Genomic DNA, 14,934 nt, shown 5'->3' with positions numbered 1-14,934 from the left:
TTTTTTTGTTATAATAAGTTACAAATGATCATAAAATATAACGCATATGAATTTTTATTTAATAAATATTCAAACTAAATAATATATATATATATATATACTAATGATTTAAAGCAACAAGATTGGCTGATCAATTTAGTTGTCCAGTTGAAATCTTTCAAAAGTATGTGAAAAACTAAAGTCAAAGTAAATATGGATTTAGAATAGTAGTTATATTTTACTAACCAAAATACCGAAAAAAACCGAACCGAATCGAAACCAACCCGATATCTGGATTGAACACCCCTAATCCAAATGAAGCCAAACTATTGTTTCATTCTCCAAAATATAATAAAAATAATAACTTAATTCCGCGCAAGGCGCGGGTCTTATTCTAGTTTAGATCTATAAGATGATACAAGACCTTAATTATTGGTCAAAATTGGATTGTTTATATAGTTTTTATTACTCATATTTGATAATAATAATATAATAATTATCATGTTTCAAAGGATACGTGAATTTAGAATGAAAAATCATATGGAGAACTGATTTACAAAATATTCATAGTCTAATTAAGGTGATATCTAAACTCTTAGTCACTCACACTATATATTAGCTTTTATACTTATTTGTACTGCAAGAATACAAACCTAATAACACTAGATGAGATTATAAATACAGGTTTGATCAAAAAAAAAAAAAGAGATTATAAATACAGGTGTGAGTGTAGGTTTGGTTTATTGATAAAGAACTATTTTTTGTAGATAACATGAGCTTCATTTATGTTTTTTTTAATCTGCGCAAGTCGCATGTCTCTACCTAGTAATTATTTATAACAACAACAAAAATGGCATCCTAAAAAAAATATTAAAAATCATACGAAGCTTCTCAGAGTTGCAAACAGAAAACTGATTTTAAGGCCTTCCAGTTAACTTTGACTTGTTTAAACATGTGAAAAAAATCATCTAAGTAATTATTTCTTAAGAAAAAACATAAACTTGGCAAAGATGAAGTCACACTGACTTGATAACCTAATAAAATAAGAATTCGCATCCTAAAACAATTAAAATCATATGAAGAATTTCAGAGTTGAAATTTTTTAGGCTTTTATGTTTTCATACTTATCTTGTCTCTTTGTTTTTGCCTGAGGCAAGATTCTTAGTGTGTTTTATTATCCATAATTTTCATCATGATATTGTGATATCTTGAGGGAAGCACAGATATGGTCGTCACATTCATGTGTTGGTTGAGTTTAATATGACAAAAATAAATTTACAATTTGAAGTATAACTATGTATTTTCAGTTAATACCTTACATTATTTGGTAGAATATGGGTTTGGTTTGGTTCATGTAACAGGCGTGAATTAGTATATAAGGGAAACCCTCTAGTTCGTCGAGAGACTTCTTCATCTTCCAAAAAACCAATAAGATCGGCTATGCAAAATTGGATCTGAATCCTTCTTTGTTCTGACGGAGGAGGAAGAGACGAAACATAGTTACTGTACTTCCTTAGAACCTGGAAGGTAAAACCGATCAGCCGGAATTGTAATTGGAATCAGTGATTGCTGAGTGGTTATGGAAGGAGTAGGAGGTCGGTTAGGGAGGTCCTCGACTCGTTACGGAGGACCGGCGACGGTTTTCACGGGTCCGGTGAGGAAGTGGAAGAAGAAGTGGGTTCACGTCTCTCCCTCCACCAAGAAGCTCAATCACTCCTCCTCATCCGCAGCTTCCGACGCCGCTAACGGATCGCATTTGCTGTTCTTCAAGTGGGCGCCATTGTCTCAGAGCGGGAACGGGAACGAAGATGGTAAAAGCGAGAGTCCTTCTCCGAGCGAAGACACTCTGGCAACGGTAGCAGCAGAAGATCCTCCGCGGCGGCGCAGATTCAAATACGTGCCGGTTAGTTCCTGATTTTAGCCTTAAAGATTTGAGCTTTGCGAGGAGCTAGATTGGTTAGGTGATTAATGTCATATTCAAATTTGAAAAGGCTTTTACTTTATGAGCAGGAGTAATTGGACTATAGCTTACGTCTCTGTACAGCATGTCTTGAAATGTTTCTAAAGTTATGATTTTGTAGCAAGAAAGCTGATGATCTAGGGTTAAGACATCGGTTTGCTGATGGGTTGAATTGTCTTGGATTAGAATTGTGGAGCTTCATTCATCCAACATATTCTTGGTTGTTCGAGGGTCCTTGTGGTCCATTTGAAGTTTTACGTGTGATTAAATGGTGTAGATTGCAGTACTTGAGGAGCAGAAGAATGAAGTTACAGAAATTGAGGAAGATGATCAGGTTGAGGAAGAGGAGCAGAAGAAAGAAATTGAGCAAGAAGCAAGTGCAGCAGAGCTAAGTGACAAGAGAGCACAAGTTGAGGAAAAACCAGACATGAATGATGTTCCTATGGAAGATAATCAGGTAACACCTTTTTTTTAACCTCACCTTATGCTCCCTTCCTTTTAGCCTTACCCAACTTAAGTCTTTGACTTCCTGTGAATGTGCTTGTTTTTTTTCCTGTTGATAAGCCATCCATGATGGATCCTGGAACCATAGAGTAAATGTCGTTTCTTTTGGTAGGCTTGTTAAATAAAATTCTACTCTTCCTTGGGAGGCTTGGACTTTAGAATACATTCACTCGCCGCCAGTGTTGAATGTTTTTGTCCCCACGCTGCAAATTTTGAATACCCTAGAGTCTATCTGAAGAAGTGATCTTAAATTAGATATTGAGCCTCTCTATCTGTTTCTTAGCAGGAGGAAGAAAAAACAGTGCGGCAAGATCTGAACGAAAGAACTAAGGATTCAGGACTCAACTTGAATGCAAACGATGTAGATTCTGAGAACAATCCGAGCCAATAGAAGAGAGATAAAATGACGACCAGACTCATTCATTCGGTACTAAACATTCGATTCATAGAAGATTCTTGTTTTTCTCTGAATTTTAATTTGATTATGAATGATGATGCACTGTGAAAGAATATGAATAGAGCTTTTGACCTCATTGGTTTGAGCAAATATCGTCCCTGTTACGTCTCTGGTACTAGTTATATCCGAGTCTTTTGTTCATATTCTTCTGCTAGAAGTGGCATAATGATGGACTGTTCAATGTGTCTAAAACTAAAAAACCTCAGCACCTACGAGAAAAGGAAGTGTGTGGGAAGACGGTTATTATGTAAAAACAAGTTGTATAGAAAGGGAAGAAGAGCTTAAAAGGTTCTTATCACAGCCGCAGGAGGAGCTCACTGTCGCAAAGTTTCGATATTGGGTATTAAAAAGAAAACTTATTTGGTAATTCGACCCTTACGATCTGGGAGTGAAAAGAAAAATCAAATATCTTGAAACTAGATTTTCAAACACAAGCAATATGATGATGATGATGATGATGATATCACATCTTTCCTTTTGATGTTTTCATCTTCTTGTTTTTCGTCGTAATCATTCTTTAGCAACAACAGGCTCCACATCAGATGCAAAATCGTTTCTGTAGAGCAAAAGAAACATATCAATAGAGTTTTTCTGTTGCATATATTAATGTAATGTAAGAAGAAATGGGATCTCCTTACTTGATTTTACGAGCAAGCTGGTACATGCCAGTCCCAGCCATAGCAACATTGACGCTAAAGAGGTTCCAGTTTTTCTGTAGACAAATATCAAATAAAAGTCAGAAAAGAGGCGTGATGGGATTATGCATAATGAAGAGGAGTGTTAAAAAGGGGAAAACTCACGGGAGTGATAACCATGCTGTAGCGAGACCAGATAACTCCAGTGCATGTAACAGCTAAGAGTAAGATCAGTGAGAGGCATGACAAAGACAAAAAAGGAAAGCAATCAAAGAAAGTGGGATGTTGTAATACCAATCTGTTGAGGGTAGGAAATTTTGTCAGTAGGTTTAGCAAAGTCTGCAATGTTAGCAATGCTGATTCCCCACTTGAACGTTGGCGCCCAGAAATGAACTGTGACAATTAAAACAAGAGACACTTGTTCACATCCTCAACAGTAAACAAACATCCACAACTACTTATAACATGGTCACTTGTTTAATTACATAAAAACAAAACACGAGGAGGATTATCAAAGGAAAGAGTGATCCTTTGCCATCAAAGTTGTTACATTTTCCCTACATCATATCGAATCCTAATCCGAAAAGTCAAAAACCCACCATCAAAGTTTCGATTTTTCAAAGTTAAAAACAAATCAGGATTCATCACAATCAGTCCCAGATTGCTCAATCATCCAAATTCGAGGGTATAATCGAAAGAAAGGTGTCATCTTTTTGAAAAGGAGGAGGGAGGACTCACTGGTTTTAGGTCCGGCAGGGTGATTCCACAGAGCTTGAAGCCTCGATGTCGCCATTTGATATTATTCAATCTATCTTCCGTCTCCTTCACCCCAGATTCTCTTTTTCCTTTTCCTCTGTCTCTTCTTCTTACCAAAGGGCTTTATACCTACAGCTAGTATACGATGTCGTTTAGACACAAAGCCTGCACTAGAGGGCTTTTTAGTCATTTCGCTTCTCCCCTGTTTTTCCTCAGTTGACTTTGAGATATGTTCAAAAGTCGTCGTCAAGACTTTTCAGAGATCACCATGGCGAAAGCGAAGGTACAACATAAACGCGTTCAAATACACCAGAAGGAGAAGTAACTTCGTTCTTCTCTAATGGTCAACAAGATATTGACAAACTGTTTCCTTTGTATCTCTTCTTGCTCAGGGAGCTCAGACGCCATGGCTCGACGACCCTTCATCTTGTGGCTTCACGGGTTGGGAGACTCTGGACCTGCCAACGAAAACGTCAAGACTGTTTTCAAGTCCCCGGAGCTGAGTGACGCTAAGTGGCTCTTCCCTTCTGCTCCATACAATCCTGTTACCTGCAACAGTACGATCTCCCTTGTTGTATTGGTTTTGTTTCATTGGTAAAATGGTTATAATAGTTCAAGGATTCAGTAAAATTCTTGATTCATTCTTAGCGTTCTCTGTAGTAGCTGTTGGTGTCCAAATAATGATACATATCTGGTCTGAAAGAATCTTATAGATCCTTGTCTTGTTTTTATTGTGAAGATGGTCGGGTGATGCCTTCTTGGTTTTGATGTCCCTGAGCTTCCTTTTAAAGCGGTATTACTTAATTCTCTCTTTATCTAAACTGCTACCTTAGAAGTACCACCCTTGGCTTGTTAAACCTGTGGCGTTACATCAGTACTGCTTTTTGGGTTTTATATTGCATTTTGTAAAAGTAACTTTTTGTATGTGTTAGGGATCTCGAATTGATGAAGCCAGCATTCTTGAAGCAGTTAAGAACGTTCATGCTATTATAGACGAAGAGATTGCAAGAGGAACAAGACCAGAAAACGTGTTTATCTGTGGTTTAAGCCAAGGAGGTGTTATGTTCTCTACTCTCTTTGCCTCTTTTCAATGAATCTACACTAGCATTGGGGTGGCTCTTAATAACAATAAGATTCTGATGATGCCAGGTGCTTTAACCTTGGCTAGTGTTCTTCTCTATCCAAAAACACTTGGAGGTGGAGCTGTCCTTAGCGGTTGGGTTCCATTCACTTCTTCAGTCATCAATCAATTTCCCGAACAAGCTAAAAAGGTTCATCAACTATATTTCATGTCATTGTTTTCCGAGTTTCTAAAGTCTCGTCCATGTTTTTTTTTTGCAAAATGTAGACACCAATATTGTGGTCTCATGGTACTGATGATGAGCTTGTGCTCTTTGAAGCTGGTCAAGCTGCTCTTCCTTTTCTTGAACAAGCCGGTGTGACCTGTGAATTCAAGGTAATAATTTAGAAGTTTCTCTTTGAAGGACAAAGAGAGATCATCAAACATAATTAAACAACCTCTATCTTGACAGGCGTATCCAGGTCTTGCGCACTGGATGAGCAACAAGGAGCTACAGTATATAGAGTCATGGATCAAGTCACGGATGCAAAGTTCGTCGTCTTCATCTTGAGTGTCTTAAAGCAATGCTGCTTTCATTCAATATAAATATATCTGTGAAGAACATTGATTAAAGTTCTTCCTCTTGTAAGCAAAAGATAAAACATTGTTCATCAAATATCTTGATTGTTGTGTTACTTTATTTTATTTGGTAATTAACATGAGAATTATAATGTTTGTATCAAGACTTTTCTTTTCACTTTGCAAACACATTGAATCAAATCTTGCTTGCACGTCAGAACATAGCCCAAAAAAACATCGAGGGTAATTTGGTCATTTTGGCATCATCTCTTTCCTTTTGTCAGAAAAATAAAAAACACAACCTGCCTTTGAGAGATCTGTCCAAGAGTAAAATGGTGAAGGCAGCAGGATCGATATTGACATGCGAACAAGCACATTGACGAAACCGATCGTTCTCCTCTCGATCGCACTGTTAAGCACCGTGCTCTTCTTCGCATTCTTCTTCGAGAACAAGCCTTACTCATCTTTATCATCATCTCCCTCTTCTTCAGACACCATGGCTCGAACCTTCGTCTTGTGGCTTCACGGGCTTGGAGATTCCGGACCTGCCAACGAACCCATCAAGTCACTTTTCAAGTCTCCCGAGTTTATGAACACTAAGTGGCTCTTCCCATCAGCTCCTCCAAATCCAGTCTCCTGCAATTGTACGTTTTGATTCTTTCAAAGTTTCTAAATTTAATAGATCATTATGGATGTGTTTGTTAGTGAATCTCGTCGTTCTATATGTTCTTGATATGATTGGTCCTTGTGTATCTGAAGAAATCTCTAGTTTTTGATTGTGTCTTGTGCAGATGGTATGGTGATGCCTTCTTGGTTTGACATCCGTGAGCTTCCTCTTACGGCGGTAACACTTGTTGTCTCTTCCTCTAGCTTGGCTATAGTTTCTGAGAGTTAAAAGGAAGAACCTTTCTTGCATTGTTAGTTGTATCTAAAAGATACTTTGCGTGTCATCAAGTGTGTGTGGCTTTTTGTATGTGCCTAGGGATCTCCAAATGATGAAAGCAGCGTGCTTGAAGCAGTTAAGAACGTTCATGCCATTATAGACAAGGAGATTGCTGGAGGAATAAAGCCAGAAAACTTGTATATCTGTGGATTTAGCCAAGGAGGTGTGATCTCCCTTTTGATATAGTCTTGCAATCCCCTGTGTCTACTGACCTATGGTTTTCTTAACAGGGGCATTAACCTTGGCTAGTGTTCTGCTTTATCCTAAAACTCTTGGAGGAGGTGCAGTCTTTAGCGGATGGGTTCCGTTCAATTCTTCAATCATCAACCAGTTTACCAAAGATGCTATAAAGGTTTCTATCTGTTTTTTTTTTCTTTCCGGTTTTCTTGTCGAATTGTTGACTTTTTCTAGTCATATGTAGACACCAATCTTGTGGTCTCATGGGATTGATGACAAGACTGTACTATTCGAAGCTGGTCAAGCAGCTCTTCCTTTCCTTCAACAAGCTGCTGTCACTTGTGAATTCAAGGTACGATCAGCAATCATATTTTGATAAGAGGAGTCAGTCAAATCTAAATTCTAGAATCACTTCATGATTATTTTTCTGTTTTTGATCTTTTGAACCAATCCTTTGTCTGCTGCAGGCTTATCCAGATCTTGGACACTCAATCAGTATTGAGGAGCTTCAGTATCTGGAGTCATGGATCAAACAAAGGATGCAGAGTTCGTCTTCTTCTTCTTAAAAGTTTTTGAGATCGAGTTTGTTTGTCCAACTACTTCAGCTATCTATTCGCTAAATTGGATAATTAGAAGATTGTGCAACTATGATTGAACATTTGGAAATGATGTCTCTCAACTTCGTCCATTATCAGCATAATCTAAATGACAGTTTCTACTACAACAACAACAAAGATTCGTCTCCATGTGTTTGATGTCAGGTCTCTAAAATTGCTTAAAACGTGTAATCCAATCAAACGATAATGAGAGATGATAAAACATTCTGAGGAGAGAGCGAGAGAGAATGAGTGACAAAAGAAGACAGACAAAAACTAAATCTATCATAAAAGTTTTTATCCAAACAATCTGAAGAACAAGGTCATAATAAGTTGAAAGCCATATACATAAACTTCAAATCAAATGACCTCAATAATATGTGAAAGCCTTGAACACACTTACATAAACTTCATATATATATATATATATATTCTCCACATAGTTTAAGAATGTCTTTGTTTGGTCCTTAAATGTATTAAACACACTTATGCAGACTTGTTGAGGTCTTGCAAAGTCTTATAGTATCAACAGTTCAAATCAAATGAAGGGGAGAATAATTACTTCAGTTCATCATTTGGTTGTCAAACCGGTCTGGTTTAGTTGGTCTAGTTTGGCTTTGGTTATTGTGATTTGTGTTGATTTGATAAATCATATGCCACTACTTGAAGACAACATCAGTATACTTTCTTTTTGGATTGTCAACACCATGTCCATGAGATATAAGTGACTAGAACCACAACTTATATATGTTACTTTTTCAAATAAATCAATAGCTCAAGAAAATACAAATCGTTTTTTTTTTGTCGTCAAAATAAATAAATACAAATCTTTAGCATTTGCTAACGCTCGTTCAAATTAATTATTGATCTAAAATATATGTCGTGCAAATGGCCATCAAATAATATTTTCTAAATTTTGTGAAAATGATGTTTTTGTAAGTGGAATTTATTTAACGTAATAAAGAAGATATGTCGATATCTAAGCTTGAAATCATTTAACTAGTGAACTATTATTAGATCCGACATAAGCCAATAAAGAAAACCCAAATGAGTTGCATGGGTCTGTTGATATTGTAGGGGTATTTTCGTCTACACTCGTAATTTCCCATTTGCGCCCATTTTATCTCTTTGGAATCTCTCAGCTGCACCCACCGACTACTTGTAATTTCCCACAGTTACCCCTCGGCGAATTCAAATATTACAGAATCTTGACACTAGAGTGACAGCTAGAACAAGAATCCACTAAATGCAAGAAAAATATAAATACATACAAACATGTGCGACTGTTTTCTAAATATTTGAATCTCACTATCTTAAAAACCTTAATAAATGATATCATTGCTAAACCAAATGTTCAATAAGGTTTTAATATATCGAAGGGAAACGTGAATTTAGTAAGCATCCTAGACCTAAATTATAACCAACCACAACCTAATGATCATTGTGTAAATGTTTAAAAGTAATATCCAAGACTGCAAGTACTACTTGACGAGATTGTTCATAGTGGAACTGTGGAAGAAAGTAATCAACAACCCGATGTATTATCTTAAGGTTTGAATATTAATTAATAACAAGTGGTATAGCCGCTGAAATTTGAAACAAAGATTTCAACCTACTAACTATGTTTGTACTATAGTGTATATTTTAACCTGCTTCAATTATTGAACATCACTCGGAGTTTAAAATGCAAAAATTTCAAGGTAGAGAAAGTAACAAGAGAAGATGAGATTCATTCAAAAAATCTATACGTGTACGAACTTATTAATGATTATAGAAACGCTGGCATTGGGACGTTGGAGATGGTCCTACCCTAAGAGATGTCTATTATCGGTTAACAGTCTTGTGACTCCAACAACAAAACTCTAATAAACATCTTTTACAACAAAATTAATATAATAATAATAATAATAATGACAACACCAACAAGGCAACAACAATATCGATCTTTAATTCAATAAAGAATTCTGAATTTTAAGTTAAAAAAAAAAATTCCGATTTTGATGTTCAAGCTTGTATTGTATACAATGGTCAAAGGCTACACTTCTGTCGTTCCAAGGCAAAAGAGTTTGTATTGTATACCAAAGAAGACCATAGTCTAAAACAGTTCTCAAGATTCTCACATGTGATGTGTGTGTTTTCCTTATTTCATTAGCCAAAGTAGGAAACATGATATTTGGACTTGCAGTCTATGCATGAAAATTTTCGTGGGTGACGAGATTGGTATAAACATATCACTTACGTAACAACTAAGAAATGAATAAAATCATAGTAGTTTTCAATTAATAGTTAATAACTAAAAATTGAAAAATGGATAATCGTAGTTTAACAATCACCTTTTCTAGGTCAAAATTACTCAAAAATTCTAACTCTTAATGTAAAGAAAAAAAGAGTAAAAGGGGTTATTCAGTAACTTTTCGAAACATAAATAGAAAAGGCGAAAACTAAAAAAAAAAAGCGCGAACGATTGTAGGGATTACTGTTACAAATTAACCAATCAAAAACAAAGCCTTTCATAACTTACTAACTACAGTGGCAAACTCGTAATATAAGAATCTTTATATGCCCTTTGTGATCATTTAACATACATCGTCCTTCTTCTTTCTCTCCTCCACCTTCACTGCACACTCACACCTACACGCGCGACCACTCTCTCTCTCTCTCTCTCTTCCGAAGCACTCAAGAGAGTATAGTTCTCTCTCCCTCTAGAAAAATGGCGGGTCGGATCCAATCCCACCAGCTTCCTAACGGACTCTACGTCTCCGGAAAGCTCGAGCAACCTAAAGACCGACCACCGACAATGGCGGCTCGTGCCGTGCCTTACACCGGAGGCGACATCAAGAACTCCGGCGAGCTCGGAAGGATGTTCGATATCTCCCTCCTCGACCCCCAAGGACCTCCGCCGCCGCCGCTCATCGTCGGTGGTAATAGCAGCGGCGGGAACTCGAGGCAGCATGCGCCGCCACGTGTCTCCGGTTCTTCTTCGAACCCCAACAGTGGATCTGTTCGGTCCGGACCTAACTCCGGTTCGATGAAGAAGTCTTCCGGTCCACTCTCTCAGCTCCAGCCAACCGGTTTAATAACCTCCGGTTCGCTATCCGGTCCGATTGGGTCCGGGTCCAGACGGTCGGGTCAGATGGACCGTCAAGTGAGTAACTTGGGATCGAGCAAGGCGAAATACGGGTCGTCTGTGACGTGTCTGAATACCGACCCGGTTCGGGTCGGGTTTAAAGTTCCGAAGACGGTTGTGTGGGCGGTGCTGATCGTGGCGGCGATGGGGTTACTTGTGGGGGCGTTTCTAACTGTGGCGGTGAAGAAACCGGTGGTGATTGCGGCGGTTTTAGCGGCGGTGGTTCCCGCCGTCGTGGTGTTGGTTTGGAACTGCGTTTGGGGAAGGAAAGGGTTGTTGAGTTTCATCAAGAAGTATCCAGATGCTGAGCTTAGAGGCGCCATTGATGGACAGTTCGTTAAAGTTACTGGGGTAAGCTTTCACCCTGCTCAGGACACAGATCTCTCAAGTGTTTAAGTTCTAGTTTTGTCTTTTAATAGTTTCAGTTTGGTGTTTTAGAATGTCGTTATCGTTGTTTTGTAGGTTGTGACATGTGGAAGCATTCCTCTGGAGTCATCATACCAAAGAACACCAAGATGCGTCTATGTTTCCACGGAACTGTATGAGTACAAACATCGATGCTTTTCTTGGGGATCTAGACACGCAGAGGTTAGTTAATACGATCTTTGTCTCTTTGACTAGTACAAGATCTGATGTGGTTTATGTTTCTCTTTGGCAGAGATACGTTTCGGATTTTTACATATCAGACTTTCAATCTGGACTAAGAGCGCTGGTAAAAGCAGGATATGGATCAAAAGTTTCTCCTTTTGTCAAACCGGCAACAGTGGCTAATGTAACTACTCAGAACAAAAATTTGTCTCCCAGCTTCCTTAAGTGGCTGTCGGACCGCAACCTCTCTGCTGATAACCGTGTCATGCGTCTCAAAGAAGGGTATGTGTGCTATATTCCACACCCATCTTAGATTGTTCTTACTAGGTATCTTAGCCGAAAAGTAATAAGAAACATTTTTATTAGTGTCACTATCCAAACCTTGGATCCTTGTATGACTTGGAAATAGCCAAATAGTCATATCTCATGTGGATAGAAATCCATTTAGTTTTGTCAAGTAAACGGCTTGAACATCTCACATCAGTGCTTGATAAGTCTCAAGTCCACAGGCTTAAGGTTGAATTAGGGACTAAAGTTAGTGAGACCCAAAAGTCACATTTTTATAGTAGAAATGATCTTTGAATACACATTTGCAATTAAAAAGATAGAATCTTTTTTTTTCCCAGTTAAAATCATATTTGGTTGTGTGGTGATATGATCAGATACATAAAAGAAGGAAGCACGGTGAGCGTGATGGGAATGGTGAGAAGACACGACAACGTTCTGATGATAGTTCCTCCAGCAGAACCTGTCTCCAGTGGCTGCCGGTGGTGGCGTTGCCTCCTCCCGACCTATGCAGATGGCCTAATCATCACCTGCGACGATAATCAAAACGCTGATGTCATCCCTGTCTGAAACCAAATATGTATCTAATGCTTATTTTCCCCCAAAAATTCAATCATATAAATGCTCAAGAGATAGGCTCACGAGACTGAGGAAAGAATGAGAGGAATGTCTTTTGCGATGACCCTATTAGCTGTTGCTTTTTGCCCTCTTCTTCGGGGTTTATGTTTTGTTTTGTGTACATAACGCTCCAAACTGTAAATACTTAAATAAATATTATGTTCCATTTACTATTCATTGCATCACGAGAAACTTAAGTATTTCCACCGATAGGTTAAGAATCTTATCGTACTAAAGGTTACTTGTAAGTTCTTTGTTCTTCTTCAGCTCTTCGTCATTGGCCTTGTAAGTTCAAAATACTAAAGTTATCGTACTGAAGGTTACGTGTACAGCAAGATAAAACATCTTGCGGCCCAGCTTATCTTCAATACATCAGACATTTACAAGATTGTTAGATCAGATTAGCAAATTGGCAGTGACTAACATTTAGAGGGGGTTTTTTGGTAGGTTTTATTCTAAAGTTGCGCATAAGATAATGGAGGAAAAAATCCGCAGATACAACTAAAGGATGTTCTAAGACGCAACCTGTGGTTCATGGCAGCGATGCTACCCTTCTTTGGGGGTATAACCGCGGTGGTAGGAACGTTTGGGTTTATCCCACTCGATTTCGTGCTGCCAATGCTTCTATACAACATGACATATAAGCCTACCAAACGGAGCTTCACACATGTATTGGATAAAAATGATGATTATGGTTGTGTTCACTCAGGCCCGGCCCGGAAGTTCCGTGGAATACAAGCAAAAAAAATAAAAAATTGGGCTACTACAGTTGAAATTTTGAAAAAAAAACAACATGGGAGAGAAATAGAAACTTTAACCAACTAATGACTAATCCAAAGAAACTTTCATTTTTAGGGTTTCATGTTTCTTTCATTGATACATTCACATGTGTGGTTATAGGGTTTTGCTCATTCTTCTGTTTAAAGCTCGTGCCCGAATATTGTAGGTTCTTAAGTAGAAATTTTTCTTGGCCCATAAACTATTAGTTTTTGGAAAAATGTTTAAAATTCTATAGTCGTGTTTTGAACACGCGAACCTAGAGTAATAATGCGGATGGTTACCAACTGTGCTGTAAGCAACTCTTGCAAAAAAAAATTGGCCTCTAAAAGTTTTATCCCATTTTTGGCCCCAAGCAAATGATCTACCAGCCTCTGTTCATGCACGGCTCTGTTTACAACTTTTTTTTTTTTGGTAATCCAGGGTTCCCCGCTTCGCGGATCATTCCCTGGGCCCGGTCAGGCAGCGGGCCGGCTTCACCCGGGAGGGGATGTCCTGAGCCCGAAGGCCCAGTACCCGCTTCGTGACATGGATGAGCAGTTCGCCTCCGGCTGACGTCGAACCCGGAAGCATGACAATTGGCCCACAAGGCTCTAAACAGTAGAGCTGACTCATCCCGTCAAGCTCTGTTTAAAACTTGTGATGATTTTTTATGCGTTCAAGCTTCATAGCTTCGTAATGCTTCTAGGTTTGTGCTTTTTGGTATGTTTTTTTTGAAAATAAAATGTTTATTTTATAGAAACGACAAAAAGTCATTTTTTTCTTTTTTTTGTTGTTGTTGTTGTTCTTTTTTGTGTGTGTAGGACATGGATTCTATTAGCGGTAATAGAGTTGATCTTGAGTCAGCAAATGGGAGTGGGGGTTATGGACGCACTGCCTCCTCCTCCGCCGATCATACCTCCCATTGTGGAGCCAGTGCGGGTTAAAACTGAAGTTGTTGAGAAGAAAAACCTGAGAGTCCCTATGGCTCGTCTTGGGTTTGGATTAAAGGGTCAGAAGATACCACTCTTGACTAACCATTTCAAAGTCAATGTTGCGAATCTTCATGAATCTTTCCACCAATACAGTGTACGTGTTCATACTACTCATACTACTGTCATGTTCATTTCATCTAATGATGTATAACCAATGCAATTACTTGTGATCTTGAACAAGTGGCGCTCTTCTATTATGATGGGCATCCTGTTGAACAGAAAGGGGTTGGAAGAAAATTCCTTGACAAAATTCACGAGATTTACCACTCCGAGCTTGATGCAAACAGTTTGCATATGATGGAGAACTTTTTTTTGGCTAAATAGGTTGACAAGAATTTGATGATTGAAGTAAAAGACTTCATTCTACAAGGTTAATCGTATTCTTCTTTTACACTTCTATTTGGCTCTATTTGCTATTAGATGTGGTTGGATGATTTCTATGTATTTTCAAGTGATGCATAATTTATAATGTAATCTGTTTGACTTAGACTGAGAACCGACATTAACAAAAATGCCGTATTACAACCAGTGCCGGTCCGGATTTACGTGGCGCCTAAAGCAATTTAAAATTTTGGTGCCCTAGTTATAAGTTATAACTAAACTTTTTGTACTGCATTTTAAGTATGTAAACAAAATAATGCAATATATTATTAAATATTAACTTGTTATCAAATAAAAAAAATACATACAGAAAATTTATTATTCTTGAGAAATAATGTTTTTACTGATTGGTTACTAATCTTTGTTTTTGTGGCATTTTATATAAATAAAAAAAAAACATAAACAGTATAATATGACAATACATATGATAAAGTTATGTTAACATCAACATCATTTCCCTTTATGAAATGTCTCACGGGATATTAGAACCTCATTTATGATAATTTGTTTGTTCAGATTTCATAAATTCGTAGAAATG

At 37.8% G+C, this 14,934-nt stretch overlaps 5 protein-coding genes across 7 annotated transcripts; 4 read left to right on the top strand and 1 right to left on the bottom strand.

Annotated features, from left to right (window-relative positions):
* Positions 1–1,400: 1,400 nt before the first annotated feature.
* LOC106301505 (RNA polymerase II degradation factor 1-like) lies at positions 1,401–2,914 on the top strand. 2 transcript variants are annotated; one of them, XM_013737921.1, is made up of 3 exons: positions 1,401–1,882; positions 2,217–2,396; positions 2,730–2,914. In XM_013737921.1, the coding sequence occupies exons 1-3, from the start codon at positions 1,559–1,561 to the stop codon at positions 2,832–2,834; spliced, it is 609 nt and encodes a 202-aa protein (XP_013593375.1). In that variant the 5' UTR covers positions 1,401–1,558; the 3' UTR covers positions 2,835–2,914. The 2 variants fall into 2 exon arrangements, with proteins under 2 accessions (XP_013593375.1, XP_013593374.1); XM_013737920.1 differs by having other exon boundaries at positions 2,727–2,914.
* Positions 2,915–3,218: 304 nt separating this feature from the next.
* Positions 3,219–4,409, bottom strand: LOC106301506 (mitochondrial pyruvate carrier 4). The gene is made up of 5 exons (XM_013737922.1): positions 4,274–4,409; positions 3,830–3,928; positions 3,701–3,753; positions 3,539–3,612; positions 3,219–3,456 (listed from the first exon to the last, which is right to left on the bottom strand). The coding sequence occupies exons 1-5, from the start codon at positions 4,326–4,328 to the stop codon at positions 3,411–3,413; spliced, it is 327 nt and encodes a 108-aa protein (XP_013593376.1). The 5' UTR covers positions 4,329–4,409; the 3' UTR covers positions 3,219–3,410.
* A 109-nt stretch (positions 4,410–4,518) lies between these two features.
* Positions 4,519–6,057, top strand: LOC106301516 (carboxylesterase SOBER1-like). The gene is given in 8 exon segments (XM_013737934.1): positions 4,519–4,574; positions 4,684–4,848; positions 5,031–5,053; positions 5,055–5,084; positions 5,224–5,347; positions 5,441–5,562; positions 5,640–5,747; positions 5,824–6,057. Coding segments are annotated over 7 exon segments (657 nt in total). The 5' UTR covers positions 4,519–4,574; positions 4,684–4,697; the 3' UTR covers positions 5,923–6,057.
* A 171-nt stretch (positions 6,058–6,228) lies between these two features.
* LOC106301515 (probable carboxylesterase SOBER1-like) lies at positions 6,229–7,768 on the top strand. Of its 2 annotated transcripts, XM_013737933.1 has the most exons (7): positions 6,245–6,341; positions 6,422–6,574; positions 6,722–6,774; positions 6,913–7,036; positions 7,104–7,225; positions 7,295–7,402; positions 7,518–7,768. In XM_013737933.1, the coding sequence occupies exons 2-7, from the start codon at positions 6,427–6,429 to the stop codon at positions 7,614–7,616; spliced, it is 654 nt and encodes a 217-aa protein (XP_013593387.1). In that variant the 5' UTR covers positions 6,245–6,341; positions 6,422–6,426; the 3' UTR covers positions 7,617–7,768. The 2 variants fall into 2 exon arrangements, with proteins under 2 accessions (XP_013593386.1, XP_013593387.1); XM_013737932.1 differs by having other exon boundaries at positions 6,229–6,574.
* Positions 7,769–10,241: 2,473 nt separating this feature from the next.
* LOC106301942 (uncharacterized membrane protein At1g16860-like) lies at positions 10,242–12,434 on the top strand. Its single transcript, XM_013738433.1, has 4 exons — positions 10,242–11,124; positions 11,236–11,361; positions 11,432–11,643; positions 12,024–12,434. The coding sequence occupies exons 1-4, from the start codon at positions 10,357–10,359 to the stop codon at positions 12,214–12,216; spliced, it is 1,299 nt and encodes a 432-aa protein (XP_013593887.1). The 5' UTR covers positions 10,242–10,356; the 3' UTR covers positions 12,217–12,434.
* The last annotated feature ends 2,500 nt before the right edge of the window (positions 12,435–14,934 follow it).

The sequence above is a fragment of the Brassica oleracea genome, chromosome C7 (genome assembly GCF_000695525.1).
Source record: "Brassica oleracea var. oleracea cultivar TO1000 chromosome C7, BOL, whole genome shotgun sequence".
In the NCBI taxonomy this organism is placed as follows: Eukaryota; Viridiplantae; Streptophyta; class Magnoliopsida; order Brassicales; family Brassicaceae; genus Brassica; species Brassica oleracea.
This window is presented reverse-complemented; position numbering and strand designations above follow the sequence as displayed.